Source organism: Podarcis vaucheri (assembly GCF_965113315.1).
Source record: "Podarcis vaucheri genome assembly, chromosome: 5".
Classification (NCBI taxonomy): domain Eukaryota; kingdom Metazoa; phylum Chordata; class Lepidosauria; order Squamata; family Lacertidae; genus Podarcis; species Podarcis vaucheri.
In genome coordinates, this window is record NC_138763.1 from 9,797,215 (window position 1) to 9,818,161 (window position 20,947).

Consider the following 20,947-nt stretch of genomic DNA (forward strand, 5'->3'; position numbering starts at 1 on the left):
TCAACCTGCCTATTATTATTTTTTGAAAGAAATTACATTTTGTATAAACGATATTGATAAAAAGTTGCACACTTAGTCAGGAAGAACCAGCTGCATAAATATAAGATGAGGGACACCTGGCTTTCCAGCAGTACATGTGAAAAGAATCTCAGGGACTTGGTGGACCAGAAGCTTAACATGGGTTAGCATTGTGACACAGCAGCAAAAAAGGCTAATGCTATAGTAGGCTGCAGCAACAGAAGTATAGTGTAGTGTCCAGATCAAGGGAAGTCGTAGTACCACTCTATTTTGCCTAAACAGACACAACGGAAGGGAAGTGGACCAGAAAGGCAGAGGAAGAAGATCTGTGCTTCAGGGCCAGAACAAGGAGGTGAACTTACATAGTATTGATACGGCCAGGTTGATCTTCTTTTGCTGATGTTCTTGCTTGAATCGCAGTTGGTAGTCCTTGTTCCTTTGGTCAATAGATGGGGCAAGAATGACCTTTCCCCCTTATTTCTGCAGCACAACAGCACTTGGAACAGAATGTACTTTTTTGGGGAAGGAGGGAAGAGAGATCCCTGCCGCTGCTGATGTCCACCCAATTTCCAAGGCATGTTCAGCAGCAGTAGGAAAAAAATCCCCCTCCCTCAAGGGGAGGGAATAAGAGCCCCAGTTCTCGGGCTACAGCTCTAGATTGCCCTATTCCAAAGGCTGCAAGCCCATTTGTATAATTGGGCAGATAACTGCTCAAGTAACATCAGGGGCAGGTAAACAACTTTTATGTACCTGAGAGTATGTAAAACAAACACACGTAGGATTTGGGTAAATAAACCTTTTTAGAATTGCAATGTAAAAATAAAAATAAAGTTTGGATTTGATATCCCGCTTTATCACTACCCGAAGGAGTCTCAAAGCGGCTAACATTCTCCTTTCCCTTCCTCCCCCACAACAAACACTCTGTGAGGTGAGTGGGGCTGAGAGACTTCAGAGAAGTGTGACTAGCCCAAGGTCACTCAGCAGCTGCATGTGGAGGAGCGGAGGCGTGAACCTGGTTCACCAGATTACAAGTCCACCGCTCTTAACCACTACACAACACTGGCTCTCCAGTGTGGTCTTTCTCTCTCTTTTTGGTCTTCCTCTCTTTTTTGGCCACATTTCCAGCATTAAAATTGGGAAATGATTTGCTGGTTATTAACATGGCCACATGTTTTCAGCAGAATTCAGCTGGTTTAAAGTGAAGGTAACAGCCTTTGATGTAGCTGGGAGTAAGCAAAACAAAAATGCCTAAGATTTGAGTAGAGCATGAGCCTCTTAACCTCAGGGTCATGGGTTTGTGAGCCCCATGTTGGGCAAAAGATGCCTGCATTGCAGGGGGTTGGACTGTTACCCTACAAAGGGGGGTCTGGAAGTACGCTGGTCCTCTTTAGCCACCATCGTGGAAAGAGTTCGTATTTATTGCGGGCCACAGCGAGAATAAATGATCTAGAGGAATTCTCCAAATTCTGGACCCCGAATACAAAATTGAAGACACTTTTATAACAATTGCATTCGGGATCACCTCGTGCATGATCCTTTTCAGCAATATGATTGGATAACAGAACGCATGGACAGCTTGTGGACGCTTAAAACAAATTTCACCGGTCAGAACAGCCTGCTCCTAATTGCTATGGCAATGGGTATCTTTAAGCAACGGTCACACAAAATGTGCCTTTTTCTGCTATCTGCTACATGAAGACTTGCATGGGTCAGGAGAATTTATGGTTCTTCTGCAGAAGGCCAGCGAGCTCTTGGCATGTTTTACTGACCTGATAAGGTGAAGTGAGAGGCCCATGGCGGGTGCAGTCTCAGCAAAAGACAGAGAGCATTGGTGTGCTTGGTTCTGACATACTTCCTGGGCCACGACATCTACCTGGGTCCCACGACATCTACCTGGGTCCCATCTACCTGGGTCCCAGATCATGACACCCACATATCAGAGATGACTCCCATGGTCCCTTCTAACTACACAGTTCTGTGGTTCTAGATAGTCTGGCAGTGATAAGTTAACATGACTTTTAGGGGTGGCAAACAGTGTTTTCCTCCCATTCTCGCCACAATCTCCCACTGAGATTCTTCTTCTTCTTCTTCTTCTTCTTCTTCTTCTTCTTCTTCTTCTTCATACCCCGCCCATCTGACTGGATTTCTCAGCCACTGTGGGCGGCTCCCAAAAGAATATTAAAAACATGATAAAACAATCAAACATTAAAAATTAAAAATTAAAAAGGGCTGCCTTCAGATGTCTTCTAAAAGTCAGATAGTTGTTTATTTCCTTGACATCTGATAGGAGGGAGGGCGCCACTACCGAAAAGGCCCTCTGCCTGGTTCCCTGTTACCTCACTTCTCGCACTGAGGAAACCTTCAGAAGGCCCTCGGCACTGGACCTCAGTGTCCGGGCTGAACGATGGGGGTGGAGACACTCCTTCAGGTATACTTGGCCAAGGCTGTTTAGGGCTTTAAAGGTCAGCACCAAGACTTGTAAAGTGTGCGTTGGTTAGGTAATAAGTTCGCTTCCAGGCCGCGCTCCTATACACACTTGCCTCTGGTGTGTAACAGAACATCTTCATCAGAAACAGTGTGACTTGATTCTCAGTAAACCTGCGAAAGATTGCACCATAGATCTTATATCCGGCCCCTACGCAGAATTTATATAACAAGTGGTTAGTTTGGCACCATTATTGCTGGATGTTTTCTGTGGACTTCAATCTGAAGCCAAGGACATGGGTCCAGAGCTGGTTAGAAAATCACATTTTCAGCCTGTGAACACAACCTTCTAATCATTGACTCACTGTTTGCAGTTTGCATGTCCAGGTTCAAAGGTGTTGGCCACGGTGAGGAAGAAGAGCAAATATTAGTGACTTACCTCAAAAGTATATAAAGAAACCTGCAAAGCCTGCTCTTCCAGAGGGGCTGCAGAATCTCCCTCCCTGGTACCCAGGCCTTTCCAAAATGGCCCTTTTAATTTCCTTCCTGGTCGGGATACAGGTATTGTGTTCCTTAGCCGGTCTTCCACCTCGTCCAGGACAGCTACCAAGTCCACCACTGACAGGACTGCTCTCCCCAGGGTGCAATAATTCTGTAGTCAAAGCAGCTGCAGCTCAGGCCCTAGACTGGATCAATTCCCATGAAAAAAAGGGGTATGTGCTTGGTCTTCAGCGAATCTTTGATGCCCGGCAACTTCCGCAGGTAAGCAGCTACCCTGGTTCTGACTTTGCTGTCTATATTGCAGTCGGGGACAACCACCTTCCAAAACATCAGATAAAAGAGGGGGAGATGAGGGGGACCCATTGTCCTATCTATTGAGTGGACACTCCAAACCAGGAGTAGCTAACATGTTGCCCTCCTGATGCTGGAATTGTAGAATTGCAGAGCTTGTAAGGGATCCTAAGGGTCATCTAGTCCAACCCCCTAGAATACAGGAATCTCAGCTAGACAGATGGCCAACCAACCTCTGCTTCAGCCCATCCCAGATCTGCCTGCATGTTCCAGCACTGGCCTCCCCATGGCTTCAGTTGTACAGAAGGAAAGCTGCAGCCTGTATAATATTTACTGAATTCTAGCTGAGAATTGCTCCATTTTAAAAGAGAAGAAACTGAGGCAGAGGAATAAGCAAGTGTTGGGGCGGATGCAATAGTCCTGGGTGCTATTATCATATCTTCTTCTTTGGCGATCGCTTGTAGCCAAGTAAGATTGTCTTCCATAAACACAGGTTTAACAGTGGGTCTGTAAGTGGCTGTGGAGGCCACTTCTGGATCCACACATCCTTCCACAGTGGGGACATAGGTTTCCAGACGGGAGTTGATCATGTTGAGGGTTTGCCAAGTGTGCCTTTCTCTTAGCACCTTTCTCCCTTTCGTCCTGAGTTTGAGCGTCTTCAACGCCTTTACACCTTTGGTAAAGGCTGTTCTCCACTTGCAGCACTCACAGGCCAGTGTTTCCCAGTTGTTGGTATTTATACTACATTTTTAAAAGTTTGCCTTGAGAGAGTCTTTAAACCTTCTTTCTTGACCACCAGCACAGGGATTAGCATATGCTCTCAGAAAGGAGGACCTGGCTGCAGGCATTTTTAGAACACCAAAACATAACTCTAAGAGCCATTATTTATTTGGGGGGGGGGGGGCTTTCTAGTTTAGTTGTGAGACCCTTTTCTTTAAAGGTTTCGAATAAGTGGTTGCAAAAGGAGGCATTTTGGATCTTTGTGATCCTTGAAATCCCAGGAGAATGAAAGTCTAAGGCTGTAGTCAAAACTTACATGGAATAACTTTGTTGACATCAATGTTAAATTTACTTAGTTCTACAGAAATTGTTTTGTGTGAAAGGCAACCAGCCAGGCTTGCCTTTTCAAATTCTGCTCTGTCTTGTGCTGCAAAGGGTTTCGTCTTCTTATCGTCTTTCGTCTTCTATAGGAGCCTGAAGTCTCTAAGTATTTTCTCACCTTGGATGTGCTGGAAACCGTGTGCCATGTTCTCAGCGGAAAACAGGCAAAGGATTGCAGTTTCAGAAGCGCCCATGAGACAGTAAGTATTTGATCTGCCAAGTTCAGAAAAGGACTGAACATGCTAAGTTTTGTTTTTAAGCTAGGAATGCCTCCAGACGGCCACTATTTGGTGGGAGGAATTCAGGTGCATACTAGGAAACTTAAAAAGGTAAAGGTAAAGGGACCCCTGACCATTAGGTCCAGTTGCAGATTACTCTGGAATTGTGTGCTCCTCTCGCTTTACTGGCCGAAGGAGCTGGCATACAGCTTCTGAGTCATGTGGCCAGCATAACTAAGCCGCTTCTGGTGAACCAGAACAGCACACGGAAACGCCGTTTACCTTTCCGCCAGAGTGGTACCTATTTATCTACTTGCAATTTGATGTGCTTTTGAACTGCTAGGTTGGCAGGAGCAGGGACCGAGCAACGGGAGCTCACTCTGTTGTGGGGATTCGAACCGCCAACCTTCTGATCGGCAAGCCCTAGGCTCTGTGGTTTAACCCACAGCACCACCCACTGTGCAATTAAAGTGGATGAAATTTCACTGTCACCCTAGAGCAGCGGTTTTCATCCAGTGTGCCGTGGCACCCTGGGGTGCTTGGATTGATGGTCATGGGTGCCACGGGCAACACTGGATTCTTTCCTTCCCTCCCTCCTCTGATGACTTCATGTGTCTCTGCCTCCCAAAGGCTTGCACAGCTGTTTGCTGCAGCAGCCCTGGCTACAAGCTCCACAGGAGAATGGTGCCTCTGGGGCTGGCCAGGAGGTTCTGGCTGCCAGGAGTCAATGTGGCCTCGGAGTAAGGTTCTGGCCTCACAATCACCTTTGGCCAGTCTCTGTCAGGTTGCTAAGGCTGGGGGCATCCTCTTTCCATGCCTCTGTGGGGTGGCGTGAGGAGGCACCTCTCTTTGGGGCAGTGGCGGCTGCTGCTCAGAGGACTCCAAAGGAGAAAGGAGAAGAGAGGAGGCTGCAGGAACCCTCCACAAGGGAGCATGTTCAAAAAAGGGGTGAGAGGCTGCTAGCTCTGCAGGCAAGGAGTGAAATAACTGGGGTCCTGAGCTGCACAGGGTGCCACAGAAAGAATGTAGTTGGTCAATGGAGCCATGGGCTCAAAAAAGGTTGAAAACCTATGTCCTAGCAACAAGTCTGGTTTCAAAAGAAAATGACTTTGTACAATCATCTGGAAGAGCTTTGCGAAGTCAGGATCTGGTGCCACCTGAAAAGATCTATAGTGTACGTATTTCAGATTTGAATTGCTTCACAAGAAAGGTTAAGGGGTTCCCATCACCCACCTTCGGCACATGTCTGCACGGTTCCCTTTCTCTCCCCCAAAGCCTTCACCAAATACAAAGAAAATTCTAGTGAGGGAAGCAGATGCCAGTGGCAGTATAGAGTGTGGTGAGATGATTTGGGACTGTGGGAAAGGGGCAGGATCCTGCTGTTTTTAGAGTAGCCCCATTGGGGAGGGAGGTGTAATAGATCATTCTGCCCAGAGAGTACTGCCAGGCCAGGGCTTAATTTGAAAACAGGCCACTGAAATATCATATATTGGTCATTGGCCACAGAAGTGTTGTTGTTTTAATTTACTGGTGACTTCTGGGAAAGGGAAAATCCAGACTAAATTGGGGAGGGAATACAGACTGTCATTTTGAGGCCAGTGAAACTGAGTGGAAACTGCAAAACACAAACAAAAAAACAAAAATTTGCATGCGTGGAGAGCTAGAGAGAAGTAATAACAAATAATATCAGTCCAAATAAACCAAAAAAAAAATTAAAAATGTCCAGTAGCACCTTTGAGACCAACTAAGTTTGTTCTAGGTATAAGCTTTCATGTGCATGCACACTTCTTCAGATACTCAGATTAAAAATAAGAATATTATAATATTATATTATAAAAATAATATCAGATTTTGCAAGGGGGGAGTGATTCTGCATTGCAAGTTGGGGGCTAAGCTGACTCCTTGGTCTGCAAAAGGTGAAGGTTTCTGGTTTGGCAAAACAAATCAGTTCTACAAACATCACTTACCTTTCTGTTGCTCCAGGTCTATGGGCAGTGCAAAGTAACAGTTTATGCAGATAACCACGGGACCGTTTCTCAGCTGTGTTACTACGACTGCGTTTTACGCCCACGTATGTATTTCTATACATTTGCTTGAATTAACGTTTGTAAGGAAATTCATAAGGTAAAGGAAAAGGGACACCTGACCATTAGGTCCAGCCATGACCGACTCTGGGGTTGCGGCGCTCATCTCGCTTTATTGGCCGAGGGAGCCGGCGTACAGCTTCCGGGTCATGTGGCCAGCATGCCTAAGCCGCTTCTGGTGAACCAGAGCAGTGCACAGAAACGCCGTTTACCTTCCTGCTGGAGCGGTACCTATTTATCTACTTGCACTTTGATGTGCTTTCGAACTGCTAGGTTGGCAGGAGCATGGACCGAGCAACAGGAGCTCACCCCGTCGCGGGGATTCAAACTGCCGACCTTCTGATTGGCAAATCCTAGGTTCTGTGGTTTAACCCACAGCGCCACCCGCGTCCCCATTGTAACACATAGGAAGTAACAGACCAGAAAGGATGCTCGATAAAACTGAAGGTCCACGAGCAAACCAAAGACGTGTCTTTCTTTAACAAGATTAAGAAGCAAAGGCCTTTTGCGACTTCTGCTTGCCCAGTAATTTACTGGCCTGTGTAAAGGAACATTTAGCTGTGCAAGTCCAACTATGCATGTTTGTTTTCTAAATAGTTTCATCAAGGGCTATCGCAAAAGTTTGTCCCGACTGCCCAGTTCCCGGGGACCCAACTGAAGCCAGGTTCCAGGAGGCGGCGGCAGAGAGCCTTGCCAAATTCAACTTAGAAAACAACCATGCTCATTATTTTGCCGTCCTCAACGTCACCAAGGCACGGTCACAGGTACGTTTGCGACTGGACATCCTTGAATGCAGGAGCAGGGAACCTGTGGCCTTCTGGATCTCACTGGACCACAATTCCCATAATCCCTGATCCTTGGCCATGCTGACTCTGGCTGATGGGAGTTGGAGTCTAACAAATACCTGGAAGACTGCAGCGTTGCCATTTAGAGGGGAAGTTTTCTCCATCACGCACGCCCCCATTAGTCACAGGATAGTTGATTTCGTTGCCTAGAGGCCTTCTTGCTATCTATAAGCCACGAATAACTGGAAATTCCATGTTTGGGGGCACAATACTTTCTAATACCAGCATGACGGCATGGTTAGGACTTAGGAGACCAGGGTTCAAAGCCCCACTCATCCACGAAGCTCACAGGGTCGCCTTCTCTCAGTCTAACCTACCTCACAGGGTTGTCGTAAGGTTAAAATGACGAGGAGAAGAAGCTTCAGCTCCTTGGAGAAAAAATTGGATATAAAAGTAGCACTCTCCTGGTGTGCCCCGCGGAGGACCTTAAGGTCCATAAATAACAACACTTTGGAGGTCGCAAACCTCAAGGAGGTTAGATTGGTTTCAACTAGGGCCAGGGCCTTTTCAGCCCTGGCCCCGACTTGGTGGAACGCTCTGTCACAAGAGACTGGGGCCCTGCGGGATTTGACATCTTTCCGCAGGACCTGCAAGACGAAGCTGTTCCGCCTGGCCTTTGGCTTAGACTCACTCTGACCCCTTATATGGGATTTGGTATATAAATTTTCCCTTGGCTTTTTCGCTGGCCCATGTAGGACCAGCATGGATAGCTGGCTCGGGTGAATATCTGATGTTTCCTCCCTTTATGGCCTTGATTTATGGGCTACTACTAAAATGAGGCTGCATTTTAAGCTGTATTTTAATTAACTGTTTGTTTGTTTGTTTGTTTGTTTGTTTGTTTGTTATTTCTATTACATTTTATTGTATTTTTATTGTAATTCATATTTGGTGTTAGCTGCCCTGAGCCCGGCCCTGGCTGGGGAGGGCGGGGTATAAATAAATAAAAATTATTATTATTATTATTAATTGCACCAGTTGCTGGGGAGTGAGGCGGAGGGCCAACAGGAATGTAAGAGGGCTGTTGTCTTCTATCTTGCTTGCACTTCATCCAGACGACACAGACTGCTCTAACCCGTTGCCTCTGCCATTTTGCACAGTGGGTCATTGGGCCTTCGAACGCAGTAGAATATACGATCCAGGAGACATCTTGCACCAAAGGCAAGGGTGTCCCCGACATCTCCAATTGCGAACTCCTCCCACGTGAAACGGCCGTGAGTATTCCTTCACTTGGTGCTGAATTTTTTTTTTATTTTTTTTTGGTACCCCGCCCATCTGGCTGGGCTTCCAAAAAAAATATTAAAATACTCTAATACATCAAACATTAAAAGCTTCCCTGAACAGGGCTGCCTTCAGATGTCTTCTAAAAGTCTCGTAGTTGTTGTTCTCTTTGACATCTGGTGGGTGTTCCACAGGGTGGGTGCCTCTACCGAGAAGGCCCTCTGCCTGGTTCCCTGTAACTTGGCTTCTCGCAGTGAGGGAACTGCCAGAAGGCCCTCTGAGCTGGACCTCAGCATCTGGGTAGAACGATGGGGGTGGAGACGCTCCTTCAGGTATACTGGACCGAGGCCGTTTAAGGCTTTAAAGGTCAACACCAATACTTGTGCTCGGAAACGTACTGGGAGCCAATGTAGGTCCTTTAAGACCGGTGTTATGTGGTCTTGGCGGCCGCTCCCAGTCACCAGTCTAGCTGCCGCATTCTGGATTAGTTGTAGTTTCCAGGTCACCTTCAAAGGTAGCCCCACATAGAGCGCATTGCAGTAGTCCAAGCAGGAGATAACCAGAGCATGCACCACTCTGGCGAGACAGTCCACGGGCAGGTAGGGTCTCAGCCTGCATACCAGATGGAGCTGGTAAACAGCTGCCCTGGACACGGATTTGACCTGTGCCTCCATGGACAGCTGCGAGTCCAAAATGACTCCCAGGCTGTGCACCTGGTCCTTCAGGGGCACAGTTACCCCATTCAGGACCAGGGAATCCTCCACACCTGCCCGCCTCCTGTCCCCCAAGAACAGTACTTCTGTCTTGTCAGGATTCAACCTCAATCTGTTAGCCTCCATCCAACCTCCAACCGCCTCCAGACACTCACACAGGACCTTCACCGCCTTCACTGGTTCTGATTTGAAAGAGAGGTAGAGCTGGGTATCATCCGCATACTGATGAACACCCAGCCCAAACCCCCTGATGATCTCTCCCAGCGGCTGCATATAGATGTTGAAAGGGACATCTGTTAGCCAGGGATGATGGGAGTTGCAGTCCAAATACAGCTGGAGACTCAAGTTTGGCAAACCCAGAAGCAGAACATTTTTGCACCACCACCCCCCTTCTTCTCCAAAGATATGAGTAGAGAGCATAAGAAGAACTGTCCTTGACAACTCCAGAATCCCCATTCATGCCCTGGATGTTTGCCTAAAGGGACCCCTGACCATTAGGTCCAGTCATGACCGACTCTGGGGTTGCGGCGCTCATCTCACTTTATTGGCCGAGGGAGCCAGCGTACAGCTTCTGGGTCATGTGGCCAGCATGACTAAGCCGCTTCTGGCGAACCGGAGCAGTGCATGGAACCTCCTTTTACCTTCTCGCCAGAGCGGTACCTATTTATCTACTTGCACTTTGATGTGCTTTCGAACTGCTAGGTTGGCAGGAGCAGGGACCGAGCAACGGGAGCTCACCCCGTCACGGGGATTCAAACCGCTGACCTTCTGATCGGCAAGCCCTAGGCTCAGTGGTTTAGACCACAGCACCACCCACGTCACTTTTGGGTGTTTGCCTAAGCCTCCAGGCTTTCTCCTGTGGGTATAGGGCGGTATGCACATCATCATCATCATCATCATTATTATTCTTATTACACAGCTGGACTTGTGCACGTGGTTGCCACTATCCCTCCCTGTCTCTCAATCTCTGGTGAATGCGCAACTGAGACACGCGTCGCCAACCTTTTTTGGGCATATGGACCCATTTGCAACCTGGAGAACCTGTTGCGGGCGCCATGCACATGCCACAGCTCCCCACACCCCAGCTGCAACCTCCTCCGTCACCCCCCCAAGTTGCATCCCACACCCAAGTTAGGCTTCCATTGGCTAAAGAAGGCTTCTGCCAAGCCTAATTTCAGTAGAGGTGTGGGAATGGGAACCTACGGGTGCCAGAGAAAAATATTGTGTTTGGAAGTACATTGTTGACCTGTGGCCATCCCAGCTCCATCACATTCACTCCAAGGACGGAAAGGTTCCCGACGACCGCTTTAGTTATTAGAACCTAAAGTCTAGGCAGGCTTGTTTTTTTTATCGCTCGTGCTTTCCTGATGGAGGGATCTGGTTTATTTCATAGGAGACAGGCCTGTGCAGAGGTTCCGTGGTAAACAGCCGGGTAGATAATCAGAAGTATGTCAGTGCGCAGTGTGAACTCTACCCCCCAAAGGTATGTGGCTCAGTCGGGCATATAATAATAATAATAATTTATTATTTATACCCCACCAATCTTGCTGGGTTTCCCCAGCCACACTGGGCAGCTCCCAACAGAGTATTAAAAACAGGATAAAATGTCAAACTTTGAAAAATTCCCTGAACAGGGCTGCCTTCAGATGTCTTCTAAAAGTCAGGTAGTTGTTTATTTCTTTGACATCTGCTGGGAGGGTGTTCCGAGAAGGCCCTCTGCCTGTTTCCCTGTAACTTCACATGTCGCAGTGAGGGAACCACCAGAAGGTCCTCAGTGCTGGATCTCAGTGTCTGGGCAGAATGATGGGGGTGGAGACACTTCTTCAGGTATACTGGGCCAAGGCCGTTTAGGGCTTTAAAGTTCAGCAACAACACTATGAATTGTGCTCGGAAATGTACTGGGAGCCAATGTAGGTCCTTCACAACTGGTGTTATGTGGTCTTGCCAGCCACTCCCAGTCACCGGTCTAGCTGCCGCATTATTTTCTGGAAGTAATAACCCACAGTAAATGAACATATGCAAGGCATTTATATCATGGGTTCGTAGAGCTGGAGGGGGTCTAAAGCATCATCAACTCCCTGCAATGCAGGAATCACAGCGAAGGAATCCCTGACACACGGCCACCCAATGTCTGTTTACAGTCCTTCAGCAAAGGAGAGTCCATCACCTTCTGAGGTAGCCCATTCCACTGTCAAACATCTCTTCCTGTCAGAAAGAGCCTCCTAATTTTTAGTCGCCTGCTAAATGAAACTGGGCAGAATCAGCCAACAACAGAAACCCCAATAAGAATATCCTTTGAAAACACCAGATTGAATGTGTTAAAGCTCAGAGCTTAAAACCTCCAGGAGAACAAAATGGTATTTTTCACCTGGTGCTGAAAAGATATCAGCTCTGGTGCCAGGGAAGGCTCTCAGGTGAGAATGTTCCACAAATTTCCCACTGCCCAATCCCTGGGTGCCATCCACTCTGGGAAGCTGGAGGAAAGCCTTGGTCGCCAACCAGTAGAACCAAGACAGCTTTCCGGGTCATGTGGCCAGCATGACCAAACCGCTTCTGGTGCAACGGAACACCGTGACGGAAACCAGAGCAGTGCACAGAAATGCTGTTTACCTTCCTGCTGCAGCAGTACCTATTTATCTACTTGCACTGGTGTGCTTTCAAACTGCTAGGTTGGCAGGAGCTGGGACAGAGCAACGGGAGCTCACCCCGTTGTGCGGATTCGAACCGCCGACCTTCCGATCAGCAAGCCCAAGAGGCTCAGTGGTTTAGACACAGCGCCACCCGCTTTGGGTGGAAGATAAGTCCCAATAAATGCATACGTATATAAAGATGGGGGGGAAATTGCAAAGTGATTCAGAATGAACAATTCTAATATTTTTTTCCCTATTAGCCACTCGACACGGATGATCAGAATCCACAACCTGGACCTAAACCTGGGCAGGAAGGACACCGCGAAGATCACAAAAGCAGTGAAGAACACCATCACCAGAAAGGGCACGGACACGACCATGGCCACGATCATGGTCACAGTCAGGGGCATGGTCACAGTCATGGTCACAGTCATGGTCATGGCCGCGGCCACGGCCACGGCCATCGCCGCCACCACCACAAACATCACGGGAACCACTCGCATGAGCACCAGAGTCCACCAGGCCAGCCAGAAACACTGGGCCGTGTGATTGTTCTCCCTCCTTCAAACGAACATGTATCTCTACATTCCCTGCCAGAAATTCAACCTGAACAATTAGATGGGGAACCCGTTCCCCCCGGGGCAGAGAGCCCAACAGGAACCCCTCAAGTCAACCGCCCTGATATAGATGGTGCTCCGGGCAAACCACTGGCTAAGCCAAACATCTTTGCATTCCCTGTTGGGTTTTCAAACTCGGCTACGTGTCCAGGAGACAGCACAATAACTATCCCTGGTGTTGAGCTGCCCCAAAGGCCTGCGATAAAATTGCCCCCAGAGCCCAAGAAGGCCTAAAGTTTGGGTACTGTAGAATCCCCAAAAGCTATTCAACATGTGGTACCTCACAGCATGAGAGGAGCGTTTTGGAGGAGGAAGGGAAGGGCGGAGGAGAAAAGGATGGTCATTATAATCTCTCACCACAAAAGGTAATAATGATAAAAATTCCAACTGGTTGTGCAGTGAATTGACACAAAGGGCACCAGAGGAATCTTTGTGGTACTAATGTTAGTACCACTAATGTTAGTGCTTTGCCAAATGAGCTCCCTCTTATAGTATTCCCATGCTGTTTGGACCAAAGTCCACAGAGGGAAGGAATGACTGACAGTGAATAGGGAGCCCATCTTGGGCCTTATAGCATCCCAAAAGCAACACTTGAAAAGCCCCAAACGTTCATAGCTCAGCTGTGCATTCTTTAGTCCCTGCGGTGGGTGGGATATTTTCATGAATCTAAACAACATGGTGGCCAGAGATTTCTGTTTTTCCTTTCTTTTCTCTGCCCATCCCTGACCTCCTTGTCCTTGTGAATGTGAGAAGAACGGCGTTTTCTCTGCTGCAAGGAAGCTTAACAATACTCAATAAACGAGTGGTGTGACATTACTGCCTCTAGAGTGGCTGTTTTGGAAACCAGACCTTTCTCATTTTCGCTTTGAAAAACAAAGCAGACCTCAAGGCCTCCAGGTGGTAGCCGTGAAGTGTGTGTTTGGGGCAGTTTAGCCTGAGGAAACCAGGAGGTATTGGAGGTGTCTTTCATGTAGAGTGAGAGAGATGAGACATATATTCTGAAATATACTCGGAGTCCTGTAGTGATTCCATGCTCTTTATTGCAGCTTGTAAAACAGTGATTGAATTGCCCCCCAACCCTCAGGTTTTTATATACATTATTTACACAATGAATCCCATCTGATTGGCTGATTCTGCTTCCCTCCTGGAGCCTGATTGGTCTTTTCCCGCAGGCAAATCAGTTGTTGCATTCTAGGATCCTACCAGCCTAATAGGCTGATTAACTTCCTCCTGGAGCCTGATTGGTCTTTTCCTGCAAGCCAATCAGTTGTTGCATTCTAGGATCCTAAAGGTAAAGGGACCCCTGACCATTAGGTCCAGTTGTGACCGACTCTGGGGTTGCGGCGCTCATCTCGCTTTATTGGCCGAGGGAGCCGGCATACAGCTTCTGGGTCGTGTGGCCAGCATGACTAAGCCGCTTCTGGCGAACCAGAGCAGCGCACGGAAACACCGTTTACCTTCCCGCCAGAGCAGTACCTATTTATCTACTTGCACTTTGACATGCTTTCGAACTGCTAGGTTGGCAGCAGCAGGGACGGAGCAACGGGAGCTCACCCCGCCACAAGGATTCGAACCGCCGACCTTCTGATCGGCAAGCCCTAGGCTCTGTGGTTTAACCCACAGTGCCACCCGCGTCCCCTTCTAGGATCCTATTTGCCTATTGTTCTAGGATCCAAGCTTAGTACATAACATATACTCACAGGAGAAATTTCACCTTCAGCCTGGTGGAGGTGGCTGAGGATGAAAGGGGGAAATCCCTCCCCAAGATTTTCAAGGTGGAGGAGTGAACAGGGGAGCTCATCCTGTTTCACCGCTTGAGGCAAAATGGGAGGTGCTGCCCTGCCATGCCATTGCCACCTGAAGAAGCAGCTTGAGTCCACCTAGTGTCCGTATCGGCTCTGGGAGTAAAACTCATATAGTGGGCATGGAAGAGAAAAACTCATTGGGTCAGCATCTGCGCTTCCATTCATGCTTGTCCCAATGGTCATGTCGGCCTTTTTTGTTTTCATCTTTGCCCAGAATGGTACTGTGTTATAATATAGCATAGCTTTAGCTTTCAGGGGTGATGCCAAGAGTGCCTTCCATCACAGAGCAGAAACCTCTCTCTTTATAAACCCAGAACCTCTTGTGACAGTGACACTTCTATATTTTATTTTATTTTTTAAAAAGGAGTGTCCTGCAGCTAATGGGAGCAGCTCTGATGGTTGCCAGACACACATATATACACACATACACACTGAGTTTTGCCCTGTGCCCAAAAATCATCTCCCATTTTATTGCCTAGCAAAAAGGTGTGTGTGTGTGTGTGTGTGTGTGTGGAGCAATACTTTTTTTAATAATCATTTTTATTAATTTTCCAAATTATTTCAAACCAAATTACTTTAATTTAACACAATTTCTTAAAATCAGGTTTCCCACTCCTGTTGCATCGTAAGTCCAGGGGCGGGGGCATAGCAAAACCTTATTAAATTCCTTGTAAAGCATAAATCAACCCTTTTTTTTCAAATTGTCTAGCAGAGTAGCAACTACACACGTCTCTTCATTATGTAGAGGAGGAGAGGTGAAAAAGACCATTAGAAAACCATCAGAGAGCACAAAAAAGCACCTTGTCGTCCCCCTTTCTTTTCACGGCTGCGGTAGGGATTCTCAAATTTCAGGAAACCATTCAAATACCTTTAGGTCAGAGGCATCACTGAGAAGGCCCTGGCCCTGGTGTTTGTGCCTCATTCCCAGCCTTTCCCCTGCCTGAACTTTTTCACAGCCCCCGGAGGGGCTAAGGAGAGCCTCCCCCATGGAATTGTGAGCAAGGCCAGACACCATGTGTGGAGTAATACTTTGCCCATTAAAACAAACTGCAGAAGAGACTGTCAGTCATCCAACCACTTATGCACTCATTGGCCATTTCATGAATATACTCATATTTATGCCCAATATGTTGTTGTTGTTTAGTCGTTTAGTCGTGTCCGACTCTTCGTGACCCCATGGACCAGAGCACGCCAGGCACTCCTGTCTTCCACTGCCTCCCACAGTTTGGTCAAACTTATGCTGGTAGATTTGAGAGCACTGTCCAACCATCTTGTCCTCTGTCGTCCCCTTCTCCTTGTGCCCTCCATCTTTCCCAGCATCAGGGTCTTTTCCAGGGAGTCTTCTCTTCTCATGTGGTGGCCAAAGTATTGGAGTCTCAGCTTCACAATCTGTCCTTCCAGTGAGCACTCAGGGCTGATTTCCTTAAGAATGGATAGGTTTGATCTTCTTGCAGTCCATGGGACTCTCAAGAGTCTCCTCCAGCACCATAATTCAAAAGCATCAATTCTTCGGCGATCAGCCTTCTTCATGGTCCAGCTTTATGCCCAATATAATTTACCCTAATATATGCATTTTTGCATTTCACTATACACACATCTAGGGACATGGGTGGCACTGTGGTCTAAACCACAGAGCCTAGGGCTTGCCAATCAGAAGGTCGGTGGTTCGAATCCCCGCGACAGGGTGAGCTCCTGTTGCTCGGTCCCTGCTCCTGCCAACCTAGCAGTTCGAAAGCACGTCAAAGTGCAAGTAGATAAATAGGTACTGCTCTGGCGGGAAGGTAAATGGTGTTTCCATGTGCAGCGGCTTAGTCATGCTGGCCACATGACCCGGAAGCTGTACGCCGGCTCCCTCGGCCAGTAAAGCGAGATGAGCGCCGCAACCCCAGAGTCGTCCACGACTGGACCTAACGGTCAGGGGAACCTTTACCTTTACCTTTATACACAAACCTGCTATTTCAGCCATGCACCTTTGTTCCTCCAGTGGGCCCATAACACCCACACAACTACCCTTTGTGATACTTGGGCAAAACCTGCTATTCCAACCAGCTTGAATCCAACATTCCACTTTTGCTATTCTGCTCTGGCTCCATTTCTGCATAAATCATTCATTTTCTGTTTACATTTCTCAACCAGGGATCAAGACAGCTGCCTTAGTTACACGGATGCTATATCTTTTTTCTTCTTTAATAAATGAAACCAGTCGGTGTCCTGCTGAGCATCAACCCATGTGCCTCTGTGGGGGCTTTCCTGGTGCAAAGTCTTCGCAGAGCACAGAAGGGGTAAGGTGAGCTCCTAGCACTTCTGACAGCTTTGTTCTGTTCTGATGCCCAAAGCCAGGGATCCATGGTTTCTGCAGGCTGCAGTGGTGCAGAAAAGGAGGCAAGGGTGGCACTTGACTTGAGCACAGTCCCAGTAGGCCCTTCCTTCCCCCACCCGCAGGGAATAAGAACAGCCTGACCCTTGCCAGCCTCCCATGTACCGTATTTTTCGCCCTATAGGACACACTTTCCCCCCTCCAAAAATGAAGGGGAAATGTGTGTGCGTCCTATGGGGCGAATGCAGGCTTTCCAGGGCTTCCTGCAGCTCCGCGCCACCCCCCGGATCCCGGCGCAAAGCCGCGCGGGGCTCTGGAGGGTGGCGCGGAGCTGCCTGCGCTCCAGGGCTTCCTGCAGCTCTGCACCACCCTCTGGATCCTGGCGCGAAGCCACGCGGGGCTCCGGAGGGTAGTGCAGAGCTGCCGGCATTCCGAAGCCTGGTGCGCGCTGAAGAGCGCCCCCGGGCTTCGCGCACCTCTCTGCAAGCCTGGGGAGACCGGTGCAGCTCCCTAGGCTTGCAGATAGCAGGCTGTTCCGGGGGCTGGGGTCGGGGGAAGCTCGGGCTTCCCCCGCGCCTGCCACGTGCCTGGGGGGGGGATTTTTTTTTTCTTTATTCCCCCCCCAAAAAAAAAATTAGGTGCGTCCTATGGGGCGGTGCGTCCTATGGGGCGAAAAATACAATAATCTCCCGCACGCTGATAAAACTCCTGAAGATCATGCAGGGCCTCTGCTACTGCCCTCCTTCTTGTGCATCGACTCAGAAGGCCCCTGAATGCTATTTTTAGTGCAGTGATAGGATCAGGTAGAATAAGCTCCCTTAAAGCACACTCTGCGTCCCCAGGCGTGTCGCTAAAGGTTCCGAGAGGTTGGTCCTTTTGCGGGTAAGTTTGGGCTTCTTATTTTCAGGGGTCGTCTTTGTGGGAAATGAATGCCCTTCTCCCCAGTGCATAGATGGGGGAGGAATCATGCTCACGATGCCCTTTTGGCAAGGATGTCAAAGAGTCTAGGCATTTATTCAATGTATGCCCATAGCCCTGATCTCAGAGTAAGGGAACCCTGAGCACTCGGCTGGACTGTGATGAGTGAGGGTTGAGGTTATTGTCCCCTCCCCTGTTTTGCTCCCCCCCCCAAGGACACGCTCTATGGGGAGTTGGCTTTGGCCACCAGTCCCACGGGCAGATGTGGCATTACAAATATTTCTGCAAACATGGCACGAAGGCTGGCAACATCAACCTGGAGACAGACAGTCAGGTTGTGTATCCACAGCAGTGACCAGAGGAGGAATGGTCGCTGGGAGGAGCGCAGAGAGAAGAAACGCACATGTTGCATCTGCAGCAGCACACCTTCCTCTGCCCCAGCTGCAACAAAACATGTCTCTCCCATATCGGTCTCTACAGCTACAACAGATGCTGCAACCTTCCAACAGTTTGACAATGAAGCACTTCTCCATTGTCTCCCAAGACAGACAGTTGCCAAGCAGGTTTTGCATTCTCCAGGGTAACACCCATCTGACCAATGGATCAAGCCACTCTGCAATTTAAAGATGGCAGGCAGGGTTGGTACCACATGAACCCTGGTCCCTGAATGAAGCACCAGCAGGCACTTGCGAACAACTCTCTTCCTTGAATGAGCAATGGAGGCCACCCTGTAAAATAATGGGCATCCCTTTTGTAGGCTCTGTGTGTGTGTGTGTGTGTGTGTGTGTGTGTGTGTGTGTGTCTGTGTGTGTGTGTGTCTGTGTGTGTGTCTGTGTGTGTCTGTGTGTGTGCACGCAAGCTGAGAGTGACAAGGTCCAAATACAAAAGAGCAAAGATTGTGTCTTTGATTTGACAACAAAACCTGCTTCTGCTTTTCTCTCACGTGAATCTAATACGCAAGTACCGTATTTTTTGCACCATAACACTCACTTTTTTCCTCCTAGAAAGCAAGGGGAAATGTCTGTGCGTGTTATGGAGCGAATGCCTGCGTGTGGCGGGGGGGGGGGGAATCTGCTGCAGTCGTGAGCAGAGGATCCATGGTTCCCCTTCCTTCCCTCCTCCGTGGTTACAAAGCATGGATCCACATGGATCCTCAGGATTTTTGCATTGGGCTACTCCAAACTCACTGTCAGATCACATGTCTGTGGCCACAGCATGAACCACAAAAATCATATATCCACTATTTTGTTTAGAATATTTTTTTCCTCGTTTTCCTCCTCTAAATACTACGTGCGTGTTATGGTCTGGTGCGTGTTATAGAGCGAAAAATACGGTAAGTTTTTAAAAAATGACACATGTGCCAAATTCAATATACAAAGGTTCAAAGAAAACAAGATAAGCGAGAGCCAGGCTGTGTGAGCACTGAACCTTTCGCAAAGCTGGGGAGGAATTCAGTCGCTGGACACGTGAGCCTGTTGCAGCACCGCGTTGCCCAATAGGCAACTGCCCCCAAAGGTCTCTGTTATGCGCACCCCAATTTCCAAGCAGTGGGAGACTCAGAAATGCCAGTCCACAGCTCAGGCATGGCTTCCTTAAAATGAAGGTCACTGAAGATGGTGGCGTCTTTGTGATATATTATTATTATATTTATTGAATCTGTATACTGCCTTTTATCTGAAGATGGTTCACAGCATAAGAATACAAGACAAAAACACAAAATGCACAATAAAAACAAAACAATAACCCTCCTCCCACAAATATATGAATATATGAGATTCATGAGGTGGAAAGGATTATAGCAGTAACATTCCAATAGATCTTGTTCCCCTCTTAGGTTTCTAGGGGGCTCACAAAAAGCCATAGTTTTAGATTCAGCACAAAGAGCAAGTCAAACTCATCCCAGCTCCATGCAAGACTGCCTGTTTCCGTTGTTTATTTGATTTTATTTATTACTTAGCAAAATGTATATCCCACTTGACGGGATTAGAACCTCTAATGAACTTACAAGAAATACAGTATTACAATTATCAGTAAAAATATGTTTAAAAAATAATAATAAGGAAGTTTAGAGAAAAAAATGTAATATTTGTTACCATTAAAAAAAATTTTAGAAAAAAAATTGTAACAAAGATTCAAATATGTCAACATTTGTGTCTGGATAAGGTTGCCTTAACAAAAATGTTTCAGTGCCTGCCTGATGTTCCCTTATACTCAGTAATAACATAATCTCCAACCACAAAAGAGGGGAAAGCAGTGCTCCCTTTTGCTCCGCTTCTAGATCTGAAGCATCCCCAGCTAGCCATTTCTATGGCAATTCCAGTCACCTGTGCTCATTAGTCTTACAAAGAGATACTTAACTGACTTGATTGGAGCCGTTAACTTCAGAAAGCGGCAGCTACAACCACTTTAGCAGCCTCCCTTTCTGCAAAATCTTAAAGCCCCAAAGATGCTCTCTAAGCCAGGCATAGGCAAACTCAGCCCTCCAGATGTTTTGAGACTACAATTCCCATCATCCCTGACCACTGGTCTTGTTAGCTAGGGATGATGGGAGTTGTAGTCCCAAACCATCAGGAGGGCCGAGTTTGCCTATACCCCGCCTTCCCCCAGTTCTTCCATTTCTGCACATCTCTTGGGTATCCCTTGAATGCAGAGCAGTTTATAAATCCTGAAGTTATGATAGCCATCTTCAAACATCTCAAGGGCTGTCACATGGAAGAGGGAGCATGCTTGTTTTCTCCTGCCCTGGAGGGTAGGACCCAACCAATGGCTTCCAGTTACAAGAAAGGAGATTCCAACTAAACGTCAGGAAGAACTTTCTGGCAGTAAGAGGTGATGGACAGTGGAACAAGAGTCCCTCAGGAGGTTGTGGACTCTCCTTCCTTGGAGGTTTTCAAGCAGAGGTTGGACGGCCATCTTGCGTGGATGGTTTAGTTGAGATTCCCGCATTGCAGGGGTTTCCACTAGATGACACTTAGGGGTCTCTTCTAAGATTTTATGATTAAATACAATAGATAAATTGCACTCTCTTCATGAGACCATCACATCTGTGCAAAAACAGCTTCCTCCTCCCTATTTGCGGACGTTTTATTTCAGCCAAAGCCCACATACCTTTGTTCCTTCACACATGGCTACTTTGGCCAACTTGAATCTTGTTCTGTTTGGCTTCCTGTCACCCCATTAATGATTCATTTTCTATTTGCCTCCTTTGACTGTGGATCAAGGCAACTGCTTTAGCTTTGCAGATGTT

At 47.8% G+C, this 20,947-nt stretch overlaps 1 protein-coding gene across 1 annotated transcript; it reads left to right on the forward strand.

The window, feature by feature from the left end:
- The first annotated feature begins 2,908 nt into the window (after nt 1-2,908).
- Nucleotides 2,909-13,473, forward strand: FETUB (fetuin B). Its single transcript, XM_082224443.1, has 7 exons — nt 2,909-3,204; nt 4,425-4,535; nt 6,537-6,624; nt 7,235-7,401; nt 8,580-8,693; nt 10,807-10,896; nt 12,304-13,473. The coding sequence occupies exons 1-7, from the start codon at nt 2,968-2,970 to the stop codon at nt 12,892-12,894; spliced, it is 1,398 nt and encodes a 465-aa protein (XP_082080569.1). The 5' UTR covers nt 2,909-2,967; the 3' UTR covers nt 12,895-13,473.
- Nucleotides 13,474-20,947: the final 7,474 nt, after the last annotated feature.

What these genes read in the sequence shown, in the direction of transcription:
- FETUB (XM_082224443.1), top strand. Translation starts at nt 2,968, where the DNA reads ATGGCCCTTTTAATTTCCTTCCTGGTCGGGATACAGGTATTGTGTTCC. An exon ending in TCACCAAGGCACGGTCACAG is followed by an intron (nt 7,402 to 8,579) that starts GTACGTTTGCGA and finishes CATTTTGCACAG; the next exon opens with TGGGTCATTGGGCCTTCGAA. An exon ending in GTGAACTCTACCCCCCAAAG is followed by an intron (nt 10,897 to 12,303) that starts GTATGTGGCTCA and finishes TTTCCCTATTAG; the next exon opens with CCACTCGACACGGATGATCA.